Below are 13973 nucleotides of genomic sequence, written 5' to 3'. Positions count from 1 at the left end.
AAATGCTTGGTGATTAACAAACATGAGGGGCAAGTGCAGCAATGTGGGTTATAGGCAGCTGCAATATGTTTGGGAAGTGCAATAATGTGGAGTTTTATTGTTGAGGTTTGATTGAATGCCTAACAATTGCCTGTGATGTGTTTCAGTAAGGATTGGGCTGGACCATGTCAGGATAGCAGGGGGGGTTAAGATGTGCTGTTGTGATTGATTATTTATGTTGTAGTGTGAAGGCCTTATTATATAACTTGTATAGTTCATGTAGTTCACAGAAACATTTGTATGATTTAAGGTTATTTATTTATATGTATTTATTGTATGCTTATGTATGTATTTATGGTATGTTCTCATTTGAAGACACCCCTGTAAATGGGATATAGTCCATTCTCATTATCTCCAGCTGGGTATAAAAGGCTGCCATTTTGCCAGTGAACTGAAGTCTGTGCTGGGAGTAGAGAGCTTCCTGTATTCATTCCAGTTGGTAGTGCTCTTTGGTGAATAAACATACTATTGGTTAACCTTTACCAATGCCTCTGTACTGTTTCTCCAGCCACTAACACGGCCATTCCTACAGACATTCAGTTCATTTTAAAGGCTATTGATCTAAAACGTCATTTTGTCACCACCTCCTGGGGCGGCGGTGGCTCAGGGGTAGAGTTTCTGGATGGTAACCGCAAGGTTGCCAGTTTGAACCCGGGCTCCTCCAGAGTTAGGCCCTTTTTGAAACTAGCTCCTCGCCACTCGCCCTACACACTTCCACTTGGTTTTAGCATAGATATATACATAATAGAGATGGCCCTGGGATTCCCCATCCAGTGCCGTCTCTATGATTTATATATCTATGCTCAAACCAAGTGGAAGTGTGTAGGGCGAGTGGCAAGGAGCTAGTTTCAAAAAGGGGGCAAGTGTCAAAGTGTCCTTGAGCAAGACTCTGAACCCCTAATTGCTCCTGATGTGCTGGTTGGTACCTTGCATGGTTTCCGCCGCCATCAGTGTATGAATATGTGTGTGAATGGGTGAAAGTAATGCACAATCTATGTAAAGCGCCTTGGATAAAGGCGCTATATACGGTAAATGCACCATTTACCATTTACCATTCCTGGTTAAACCACATCAAACATATGTCCATGTGCGGTACTTATTCTTATGTGACACATGTCCGAGATTTCAGCCCAGATCACTTTTATTAGCCTGCTGTGATTTCCCCTGTGTGCCTCCCTAATGAAAAACTAATCACATGATCATGATCAAAATCGATGATAAGCACTGTAACCGTAGAAGGCCTATTAAACAGAGCTTTGGCTGATTAAAGAGCCGCTGCAACAGAGCTGCTCGAGTGCTTTGTGTGCACTTAAATTGTTATTTGTGTTACTTGAGTGATTATTTTGTTTGTTTTTAGTGGTGAAAGAAGTAAACTGATTGTTTTACTTAAGTGAAAGTAGCAATGTCATGTAGAAATACTCCGTTACAACAAGTAAAAGGCTTGTATTGTAAATTTGACTTGAATGAAAGTACAAAAGGATTGGCATCAAAAAGTACTTATGGTACCAAAGTAAAAGTACTCACCATTTTCAAAATGTTTCAACTTTTTAAAAACTAGCAGATCTACAAGCTCACAACGCGTTGCAATGTGACACGTTGTGAGCTATTGGCTATTTTCGGATTGCCAATGGGGCTTAATTGGTTAATGTTGGTTTTGTAATAATAATCGAAATCTGCAAAGTAAGGTTTTCAAATAATTAACAATATTTGCCTCTGAAGAGTAGAAATATAAAGCATTGAAATTCTTACATATGCCTACTTAAGTAAAGTAAAAGTACCTCAACTTTGTTCTTAAGTACAGTACTTGAGTGAATGTACTAATTTTCTCTTTCTTTAATGCTGTGTCAGAGAGGACTGTACCCAATGTTACTGCGTGTCCCCCATCGTGGTTCTCCTGTGGCAGTGGGGAGTGTGTCGAGGAAAGCAAAGTGTGTGACTTCACCCCGCAGTGTCCCCACGGAGAGGATGAAGCCCACTGCCGTAAGACCCTTGTTTCCCAGTAACACACACACCCGCCGCCCTCCTAAACCCCTTTCTGCCTTCAGTTCAGATTCCAGCAATCTAGCGTGTGGGGTCCGAGACCCTTGTCGCTCCAGTATTGTGGCTGTGGGTATTGAAGGCACTGCCCCTTTGACTATCTTGAATGCCAATCCCTTTTGTTGTTTGTTTTGTTTTTCAATCAGCGTCTTATTGCGACTTTGAGGGCGACTCCTGTGGCTGGTATGAGTTCACTCTGGGGGATGGCTTCGACTGGGTCCGAGGATCATCGGTGGAGGTCCCTCCAGACTACCAGGGCCACCCACCACCTTTGGACCACTCTACTAACAGCACAGAGGGTATAGGGAAACACATGTGTACACACTAGTGTTGTAGTTGAGTCCACCTAAAGAGAGTCCAAGTCAAGAGTAAGAACAAGTCCGAGGGGGGGGGGGGGGGGGGGACCGAGTGTGGGAGGGGTCGAGTCCGAGTAGTCTAGATCGAGACTGACGGGAGGCGAGGCAGAGTTGTTGTTTTTTTGTCTTATTTGATGGGTACCGGTATATAAAACAATCTTAATCTGAAATACTGCAATTATATTTTACTGACTTTGGAAAAGCTCAAATTTCTCTATTAAAAAAGTATGCATAATCTCTTAGAATTTTAATGGGCTCTTCATAATATGGATATAACAGTGTGGGGGGGGGGCGGGTTCGCTTTTGATGATGTAGATGTTGGGTTTGATTCAGATGGTTACACTACACATGCACATAAAGTGATACACATACAGTGGTGGAAGTAAAAGTATCAATACCACAATCTAGAAATACTCGGTTACAAGTATGTGGTATGTGTAGTATTCAAAATGTACTTGAGTAAAAGTACAAAGTAATGGCATCAAAAATCTAAATATACTTAAAGTACCAAAAGTAAAAGTACTCATTATGCAGAATGTCCCGTTTCACAAGTTCCATATGTATAGAAATCTTTTGAAAACAGCCGAAGCCAAATGGTCAAAGTAAGGCTAAAGAGGTTTATGAATGTTTTGTAATAATAACAAAAATCTACAAAGTAGATTTCAAATATTTTTCTCTGAGATGTAGTGGAGTAGAAGTAATTATTAGTTTATTGAAAATTGGAAATACTCCAGTAAAGTTACCTCAAATATTGACTTACTTTTCAACACTGCGGGTGGTTTACACATGCACATAAAGTAACACACATACTCTCTCTCTCACTCTCTCTCTCTCTGTGTCTCTCTCTCTCTCTCTCTCTCTCTCTCTGTCTCTCGCACAACATTACATCACCTGCCATCTGAAGTTGTAGCCGGCTAGCTGCCCGTATCAAAAGTGATGAAACAAGAACTATAGGAGGATGTGCTGACTGAATTATTAAAAATATTAAACCAATTATTGTTTTTCAAGAAGTCTGTAGTCTGTAGTTTTTAAAAGCAGAACACGGCACAGAGATTTGCTTTCTCAGCTGTAAGAGTCAATCAACAGCTACCACCTCCTACTATATTTAAACCACCCACCTCACTGAAACTTGGTCTAACTTTCTTTTCGCCAGGACTCAGTAGTTTATGCCCGTGTGACTCAGCTTTTTCAACGATGACACCCTCCCCTCTTTGCTCAAGTTCTCTGCCACCTACATCAGTATACAGTAGATGTTGTTTCCCTGCTGTTTTTAAATATATATGCAAACATAAAAACTCACTGTGTGCCACGTGGGGTGTGAATAATGACAGCCTGTTCTTTCATTGCAGGCCACTTCATGTTTGTGCTGAAGAACAGTAGCAGCCTGTACCCGAGAGCTGTGCTCCGTGGACCCCTGTTCAAAGAGTCTGCCTCTGGATGTACCATGACCTTCTGGTGGGGATGCAGCCAAATGCTGGCTCCTTCCTTCCTTTTTTCCTCATAGTCGATGACAACTCTTAGCTAGCATATTCAAACTGTTGGTGTTTTTTTTCCATAAATGAACGCCCTACTCATACTACACTGAACTACAGCATCACACAAAAGTGAAAAGTACTACATCTTTTTACTTAAGTAAAGATATCAATACTGCAATATAGAAATACTCCGGAAAAGTCCGGAATTCAAAATGAATTCATTCTGATGCCAGTAATGTACTGGCATCAGAATGTTCTTAAAGTACCACAAGTAAAAAGTATACATTGTGCAGAATGTCCCATTTCAAGTTTTCCATTTTCTCTCTCCCACCATTGCTCTCTAGCTCTCTTTCCTCTACTTTTGAGTGTACGGAGCTATGTGTGTGGCTGGCTGGGTAGCTGGCTGGGTGCGTCCCGAGCACGAAAATAGCATGGTTGTTTTTCACCACCTGTGCACAACACACACACAAACACACACGCACATATTAACTGTATATATGATGCTTTCGGGTGTGCCAGTACAGTACAGTTACAGTACAGTACAGTAGAGGGACCCCCACACGGTAACTCTGTCATTTCTCAACCATTTCGGACGTGGAGCGGCTCGCCGGAATCGGCCCGGACCCCTGGGCGAGTTCCTGGGGGTCTGGATGTTCCGGAGACCCCCACATGGTAACTCTCATTTCTCTACCGTTTCGGACGTGGGGCGGCTCGCCGGAACCGGGCCGGCACCCGGGCCGTGGTCCTGTGGGTCTGGAACTTCCGGGGACCCCCTGGGACCCCCACACGGAGTTGCACCACTCACTTCACACGGGTGTGATTTTTTCTTCTTTCGTGGGTCTCTAAGCATCCGTCTTATATACACGGTACATATATCACTGTCTCTCACAGTGTGCAGATCTGAATCGGTCACATGGTGACAGCTTTACAGCTGTTCAAAGTTACTGTCAGTTGGTCGATTGCATTTCTTCTGCAGCTTGATTGAATGTGCCTTTTGGCAGAGTGCTTCTGAGGGACTATAAATCATTTTTCCCTCATGTGTAATGTCAACTTGTATATACTGTGTATACATAACGAAGGAATCATTGAAATCATGGAAGTAAATTGCACGCACTCTAAAGTAAAATGTATTGCTTTCCCCCTCAGGCATTATAATGCCGGCATATCTGTTGGAGCTACTGACATGTACCTGCACACTGCCGGAGCCAACGTCACCGTGCTGTGGAGAATCTTCTACAACCAAGGCACTCGGTGGAACCAGGTCACGGTCCAGCTGGGCCGCATCCCGCGGCCATTCCAGATCTCTGTGGCCAAGCTGAGCCTCGGCGTGTTCGACGGAGTCTCCGCCCTGGACGACGTTACCTTCCAGAACTGCTCCATGCCCCCGCCGAGGGAGACGTGCTCCAGTCCCACCACCGACTTCCACTGCGCGCGCAGCCGAGCGTGTGTCGAGTACCTGCAGCTGTGTGACCTGGTGGACGACTGTGGCGACGGCTCGGACGAAGAGGGATGTTGTGAGTCTGGTTTTTACAAGACCGATGATGTTTCATTTTTTCATTGTGCGTGTGAACACAAGTGAAATGTCCATTTCCGAACCTTACTATATAATAAAAGACTGCCAACAAGGTGCCTGGGTGCAAGAGTTGCTATGGGCCCTTATACTCATAAATAACCTTTTGGGGCGTACACTACAGCTCAGTCTTAATTATGGGAGGACCGCCTCTGCCCCCCTGCCACAGGCCCTCTGGATTTTAGATGTATTCCACTGCTATAATCTATTGCAGGGGTTCTCAACCTGTGGGTCGCGACCCCTCGGGGGATCCTGAAATTATATTGAGGGTCCCCAGATTCTTTTAAAAATAAGTTGTTTTTGATTGGCTATAAAATGGAAATTGAGAGTTTACATAGTACACAAAAAATAAACTTTCCTTAATGATTATATCTGGTTTCAGTATTTTATGATGTATTTTCTCTATTATTAAGGTTATTGAGCATTTCCGGGGGTCCCCCCCAGCCAAAAACGTTGAGAACCCCTGATCTATTGTACCTCAATCAGTCCATTATGGCATTCTCTGCAGGTTGTTTGTACAATATCATGATTTTGATGTGCGTATGTATACTTAAAGTCATGGTGAAATTGCTTTTTCGCTCATTTTACTTTGACATTTTAGTCTGAAACGTTGGTTTCAACTAATCATAAGGTAAATGGTGCATTTATATAGCGCCAATTAGGGGTTCACTTCGACACTAACTCTGGGGGAGCCCAGGTTCGAACTGGGAACCTTGTGGTTCTACCCCTGAGCCACTACTGCCCCTATAAGGTCCCATCCCTTCAGGCTATCGAACGCTGCAGTCTCACTCATTGCACCTGTGTGCAGCAGAGGGCTAGTGTTTGTTTACCCTGACACTCACACTGCCCAAGGGAGAGAGAGAGAGAGACGGCCAATGTGAAGCATGTTTGTTATAGTACGTTGCTTATTATGTTATTTCTAACCTAATGTTTTTGTGTGTTGATTACGTTTAAAATGAGTAATGCACCATCTGGCCCTCGTCTTGAGTTGGAAATGATGTAGCAGCTGCCCAAGAGTGTCTCCCTAATTAAAATCAGGTGTGAGTGGAGGAAATCGGGTGAATGAAATCAAGATTCATTTATATTCATATTCAAGATTCTATCTATGTCTTCACACAGTACGTTTGTGTTTACAGGAAGCAATTTAAAAATGTAGGGACTTTTGATATATAAAATAGTATTTTTCACAATTGGTTTTTTATTTATTTTTTATTTTATGTTCTCATTATGCTTTAAAAGTGTGAAAACATAGTTTTCATTTCACCACAGCTTTTATTTATATATATATATATATATATATATATATAGTCGAACCTGCGACCCACGCTGTCAGGCTAGCTACGCCCGCCGTCCGAGCCCATTTCACCACATCTTTAACTTCTTACTGTAATGTTGTTCCTGTTCCTATATTGACCAATTAAGAATCTGTCTCTCGTCCCGTCTTCCTCTCGAAGCCCCGGGGCTGCAGTGTAACTTTGAGCATGGGCTGTGCAGCTGGACGCAGGAGAACGGCGGCGGGGATGTGTTCAACTGGACGTGCGGCCAGGGCCCCACGCCCACCTTCAACACAGGGCCCTACAAGGACCACACCCTGGGCACCTCGCACGGTCACTACCTCTACATCGAGTCCTCCGGCCCGCAGGTGTTCAAGGTAGTGTTGAGTTCGTCGACTAAAAACTATGACGAAAGACGTTTGTCGACTAGGCCTTTTTTTTCACTGACGAAAACTAAATAAAAACTTAAGCTACGATGACTAAAACTAAGACTAAATATGCTGACAATTTCCTCAACGAATAAAAACTAGATAACTAAAACGTGACCTAAACGACATTTCATTCAAAAGACTTGGGCTAAAAACTAAATCGAAAATTTTGCTGTCCAAATCAACACCGTTCCAAGGACACGGCCGTGTTGCTGAGCCGGGTCTTCCAGCCCACCACTCTGCAAGACAAGGACCCCGGCCAGTCACGGCACCCCTGCGCCTTCCGCTTCCACTACCACATGTTCGGCGCCCACGTGTTCCGCCTGGCGGTGTACCTGAGGACCACCTCGACGGGCCGCGGTCAGATGCTGTGGGTGCGCTACGGAGACCAGGGCAACATGTGGCACCGGAAGACACTCTACCTCAACAGTGCCAGGCCATTCCAGGTATGGGGGGCGTTGTTATTGTATACAGTATCTATCTCCCTGCTCTTAACTCCTATCGCACCATTGCCGAAGATCATTGTCAATTGAAGCCTAATTTTGATACTGACGCTTAACGCCATTGCCTTAGATTAATGGCAATTGCGCTTTTATAGTGCATTCGATGGATCGAGCCATAATGCTACTTACGTTAGCCGGTTAGCTAGCTGTGTTGTTAGCACAGCACTGGATCGCCCATCTTAGATCGTCGTCGCCATAATAATCCATTCTATCCGTTTCTTTCAATCCCCTGTATCTCCTATTCCTTGTCCCAGATGGCATGTTGGTCAAAACAGTGTTTATTTGACGGCACAGAGCCGGCGATGAGGAGCCCCCAAGTGCACTGGCATGGACCCATATTGTAAACAACAGTTGAACGGGACCTGTTAAACTTCCTAGGATAAGCTCTCTACCGGAAGTCTGGAACTGTGGCTTTTCTAAATAAGAGCTCAAATTAAAAGAATGCTGGCGTGAATTAGATCCTAAATTTTCAATAAATGCTAGCGGTGTAAGAGTTAATGGTTAATGATGGCTGTCTAATTGTGCTGAGCAGGGAGAAAAGATATAGCAGAGCCTGAACGCCATGATACAATATTATATCCACACTTGTATTCTCATTCTATAATAAAATATTGGTTCAATCTATTTGTGAGTTATCTAACTGAACTGTAAACCTTTTCCAGTGGATCCAATGTAGTTATTATTCATTCACAAGCTCTTGTTAACTCATTCGATGACGACACCGACATCTGGTGGCTGAATCTATACTCGAAGACCACCACCGTTCAATGTTAACCGTCTTATTGTGAAAGCCGTATCACTCGGAAATTGAGAAACGGGAAGTAAAAAATCGCTATGTAACATGTCACGCAGTTTCCTTTTTTTTCATCGCACGTCAACTGGAGTGTTACGAGCGCGTGCAGAATAGAGTTGTGAAGCACAATCAATATGTTAAAACATACGTCCAAAGGCGTTCTCGGCGATCTCTACTTTACCAAGTAGAGTCAGAACTTCAAAGCACTGGCCGAAAGTAAAATCCTCTCCACTCCTCTTCCACAATCTCTGAATGCTATATAGAAATCCAAGACAGTAAGCTGTGATCTGTTTTGTCATTCCTGTTTATGAAAATATATCTTAAAATATATTTACAAATATCTGTTAAGCAGCAAGCTATATATGTGCTTAGTCGATGATTTAGATTTATATTTGGATACATTTGCGCGACTGTAAAGATAAAATGGAAGTGGGAAGGAGGCATTGCATCAACTTTATTGCTTGGTTATTTTCAGAGCTTCCATGCTCCAGACCGTATGATGTAAGCATTTGAAAATTGTGGGAGGCCACAGTCTGCCTCACAAGACTAGAAAATGACAGATTCTTATAATACACCCCACCCGCTGATCACACTTCTCCACAGTGGCGTGCACAGATAGACACTAGGGGGTGCTAGAGCACCCCCTGCCCTTTTGGCAATGTGCCCTTTTGAAAAAATAAATAAATAAATAAATAATATATTTGTTTTTATTGCTTTGATTTTTCAAAAATAGCAGACCTACAAGCTCGTAGCGCGCCACTCGGTGGCGCGCTATGAGCTTGTAGATCTGCTATTTTTCAATAGCTAAAGCATAACATAATGCTAACACCAAAAGGGGTTCCCGCCCAAAATAGATTAAGGCAACCGGCCGGTTCCACGCGCTGCACAAGGTGCCCTTTTTTAACTTGAGCACCTGCCCCTCTAAATGTCTGTGCACGCCACTGCTTCTCCACCAGAATGATTGAGCACATTTAATTAACATTGCTCAGAAGACCACAGTGAAGTGAAGGAGCTTGTTCTATGTCTGAGTTGATTGTGACGTCCAATGAGTGCGGGTGGCTGCAGACAATAACAGCCTCTGACATGCTTACGTACGTCTACAGGTTCTTGTTGCAAATGGCTTGTTCAAGATGTGAATACTAATGTCAGACTCAGAGTAGAACTTGACAGGCAGTTAAAGACTCACCCGTCATCACAGAGATTTCAAGTGGATCCGTTTGACAGGTTAATTGACCACGAGTCAGCAGACAATTAATATGAAGTATTTTTATTTACTTCTGAAGGGGTTACAGAATATATTGAAATGATGAAGTAAAATAAAAGTTAACAGCTTTAAGGGGAGATTGTCTAGACTAGTCTAGACTAATAGTACTTTACTTACTTACTTACTTACTTACATATGTAAGTAAGATACGTAAGTAAAGGAGGTGTAGTTACTTACTAACTACACCTCCCTTACTTAGACCTTTATTTCATTTCATTTCATATTTATTTATTTCATTTCAGTTATGGTTTTACATGATCATATTAATTTTTACTTTGTACTTATTTTTATTTTTTACATATTCCATACAGAAAGGAAAAGGAGCAGGAAGAAGATAAATCTTATATATACCTGCCCCTATCATTAAAAAAAACATCTAATTGATGCTGCCACCAACCATACATGATTACATCAAAGAAAAAAGAAAAAAAAACAACCAATTGATGCTGCCACCAACCATACATGATTACATCAAAAAAAGAAAGAAAAAAACAAGACAAAGGACATAGAGCTCAACAAGAGAACAAACAAAGACAATGCTGAGGAAACAAAATAACACTTATATCTAACCTTCTAATTCATATTTTATCATTTTTTCTTTTTTAAACACTTTCTTAAACTGAAACACTGTTGTACAACTCTTCAACTCCTGGTTTTGTGAATTCCATAACTTTATACCTGTAACAAAAGTGCACATTTGTTTTAGTGTAGTCCGAGCGAACAGATGTTTAAAATCATGCCTTCTTCTGTGGTCCTCATCCTCTGAGCTAAACACAAATGACTTCTGTAACTGTATTGGTAATGATTTGTTTAATCATCTAATAATGTTCGTAATTCTACCAAATCCATGATTTTCAAAACACCTGATAACATAAAAAGCCTATTGGTGTGTGCTCTGAAATCTGATTCTTAACGCTCTTTTTTGTAACATAATCAAAGGAGTCATATTACTCTTAAATGAGTTACCCCATACTTCCAAACAGTAAATAAAATATGGTAAATATTCCGATTCAACTGAAAGAACAATAAAATATATTCAAAAATCTGTCTCACAGTTGTGTGAAAACATTTAGTTGGAATGAACAATAAATTACGGTAGGTAAAATGTATCCCCCGACAATCTCAGATTTTGTTTACAAAACAGCTGTGCATGAGTCATGCTAATGTGACATTCTGCAGCCTACAGAGCATTTCATTTGGTGCCCTCTTCAAACAGATGCTGTCCCAAAGCAGCCGCACACACACACGCACACACACACACACACACACACACACACACACACACACACACACACACACACACACACACACACACACACACACACACACACACACACACACACACACACACACACACACACACACACACACTGCCTGTCTGCCACCTCATCCTTAACAGTCTTTCACAAATTCAGTATTACATTTTTTGGTTTTGTTTGTGTTTTTGTATTTAGTTGTTACAGTACTTTAATGTGTGTGTTTTATTTGTTTGTCTCACAACTTGTATTCTGGTAGGTGCTTTTGTATTTTAATATGAATGTTGCAGAGGGATATGTTAATAAAGATATCTATCTATCCATCTATGTTGTTAGATTTTAATCGAGGGTACTGTTGGTGATGACTTCCATGGTGACATTGCCATAGATGACCTGTCGTTCCTGGACTGTGACCCATATGAAGGTAAACACTGGAACTATGCAAACCAGAATCGGTGTCCTATGAATGTAATTTCCATGTAACATTTACTACCAAGCGTTGTCATTCCACTACAAACTTACGAAGCTCTATCTAACTGGAACAATCTTCCGCTATCACTCAGATCCATTACATCTCTTTTGACCGTTTCAGGACTTCACTGTATTCACACCTCGAAACAACCTGTTCATGCTTTTAATACTGCTTGTGTTTCTGTTTATTTCTGACTTGGATACAGGTCATAGTACTGTTCTCCATTCAGTTTTTGTTTAAAATGAGTTGAGGGATGGGGGTATGGGTGGGAGATGGTGAGCAAGCTATACTGTACCTGTCCTACACAGTACGTGTGTGTATTGTGTATTTGTATTGTATGTATAATGTTACCTATATGTGTATTGGGGTGCATACTTCGTTTAGACGAGTCATTGGTTAGACATAAGGTTGGTGAGGGGTGCGTTAAGACAACCGGATTAAGGTTGGTGAGGGGTGCGTTAAGGGTTGGGAGAGGGTTAACGTTAGGTTTAGGTGTGCTGCCCCGTGGGAGGTTAGGGTTAGGTTTCTGGCTCTGGGTTTGAGATAGGTTGTAGCCAGGACTAATGTCTGGTCTGGTCTAACCTATTTGTATACAAATTGTGTGTTTGTATTGCATGTAATGTTTTACTTATGTGTATAGGACCCCCTCTAAAAAGATGTTCTATCTTAAGGGGCCATCCTCTCAATAAATTCTGACCAAATTCTGACCACAGGGGACATACCGTCAGTGACACCCACCACCGTTCCGATGACCACAGAAGCCCCCACTGACCCACCCCACAGCTGCCCCAACGGGGAGTTTGTGTGCGGGGTATACAGAGAGTGTGTCGACCAACGCAAGGTGTGTGACTTCAGACACGACTGCTCAGACGGCTCCGATGAAGCGAACTGCGGTGAGCCACAACAACTGGACTGGAAGAATTAAATTACACCTAGCCAAGTACCTAGGATTTGATTCAAAGTATCTAGACACTCCTGGTCAAATTCTACTCAACTACAAGTGCACTCTAAACGCAAGGCTTGCTATAGGGCTGAAAATGGGTGTTAGAGGCCAGCGTGAAAGTCCATAAACAACAACAAAAATCAGACCAGTCTGAACTGAGTGGTATAGGAGTTTGCTAGCACCATTCAAAAAAATTGTCCTTTACTTAAAAAAGTGCAAAACATGACATGGTGAAATAAAGGGACATAGAGAGTGGACAATTTTGGTCCTCAGGCCATCACTAACACTTTTTGCATCTAAAAAGAGCCTCAGTTTTCATCTGTCAGCGTGCAAGCCTTTTTGTTGCGAAAGTCGCTCAGTCAATATTCTAGTTTATTTTTTGTTAGTTAGTTATTTCGTTTTTACCAGGGACAATGCACATGAATCGATGTGGTTAGCAGCAGTTTTCACAACAATATGAATGTGCCAGAGCTATACTGCCCTACAAAGCCAAAAAGTAGTAACTACGGGGTTGATATTGGGTTTAATACTGTTTCAGCTGGTCAGAAGAATGAGATATCGGCAAATAAGTGATATTACATTGTACATGTTTTTGAGGTAATTGTTCATCCCCCAAAATCACAAAGGCTAATTTGACTTTTGGGACACACAAATAACTGCAAAACTGCAAAGTTACTGCACTTTGGCTTTGTAGGGCACTATAGATAAGAGCTCATTTCCATCCGTAGTCCCCTGAGCAGGCTATTCAAATCACTATCTCTCTGTGTCTCTGTCTCTATACTTGCTGTCTGCAGTGAAGGAGTGGTGTGATTTCGAGGAGTCTGACACGTGCGGCTGGAGGAGTTCTGATCCCTGCTCAGTCGTGTTCCACTGGTTTCCTGACCAGGGCGCCAGCATTCACGGCGGGGAGGAGTTTCACCGGCCTGTCCATGACCACACACTGTGAGTCCTGACTCACAATCTATATCATATCTAGGGTTGGGATCCGGAATCGGAGGAACCGGATCCAACATTGAAGAACCGGAGTCGGATCTATCACATTTGGGACCGTTTCCGGAACCGATTTAATCACACTGTCAGAGCTGGATATGTAGACTTCACGTCTGTTATACAAATGAATACAACTAGAAGTCAATGTTGTGGAGCTTGATCACCTCCTCCTCCGTTCCACAATAATAATCCAAAAGTAGTGTGAATACTTCCACAGCCTAATTACCAAAGGATGAACTATCAGTCTCCTCCAAAATCTGTCAATCTTTGTCGTTACTCATCACGTGTTGTCAAAGGCATGTAAACAGAAGTTGTGTGCCGTGTGTCACACCAAAAGTGATGACCTATAGAATCCTGTACATTAGAATCATCACGCAATCATCACCCCTACACAGACAGCACAGTCACAGCTGTAATAATTAATGGTCTTGATTGCCCATGCGTTCAAGTTATAGGGTGAAATGTACAGGCTCATCTTACATAGCTGCTGGCTGCCACAGCTTCTGTTTACATGCCTTTGACAACACGTGATGAGTAACGACAAAGATTGACAGATTTTGGAAGCAAGTTGGA

General features: G+C 42.3%; 1 protein-coding gene across 1 annotated transcript in view; it reads left to right on the top strand.

The window, feature by feature from the left end:
* Window positions 1-13973, top strand: part of malrd1 (MAM and LDL receptor class A domain containing 1) — a gene marked incomplete at its 5' end in the record, with an annotated part of 98334 nt that overhangs the window by 17088 nt on the left and 67273 nt on the right. Inside the window, 9 exons of the mRNA XM_079489308.1 lie at window positions 1888-2019; window positions 2223-2375; window positions 3782-3887; window positions 5054-5421; window positions 6932-7128; window positions 7377-7625; window positions 11332-11419; window positions 12181-12360; window positions 13205-13352. Of these exons, the coding sequence (XP_079345434.1) occupies window positions 1888-2019; window positions 2223-2375; window positions 3782-3887; window positions 5054-5421; window positions 6932-7128; window positions 7377-7625; window positions 11332-11419; window positions 12181-12360; window positions 13205-13352 (1621 nt within the window). The remainder of the gene's footprint in view (window positions 1-1887; window positions 2020-2222; window positions 2376-3781; window positions 3888-5053; window positions 5422-6931; window positions 7129-7376; window positions 7626-11331; window positions 11420-12180; window positions 12361-13204; window positions 13353-13973) is intronic.

Source organism: Electrona antarctica (genome assembly GCF_951216825.1).
Source record: "Electrona antarctica genome assembly, chromosome: 20".
Lineage (NCBI taxonomy): Eukaryota > Metazoa > Chordata > Actinopteri > Myctophiformes > Myctophidae > Electrona > Electrona antarctica.
Note: the sequence above shows the minus strand (reverse complement) of the source record. Positions and strands in the feature narration are given on the sequence as shown.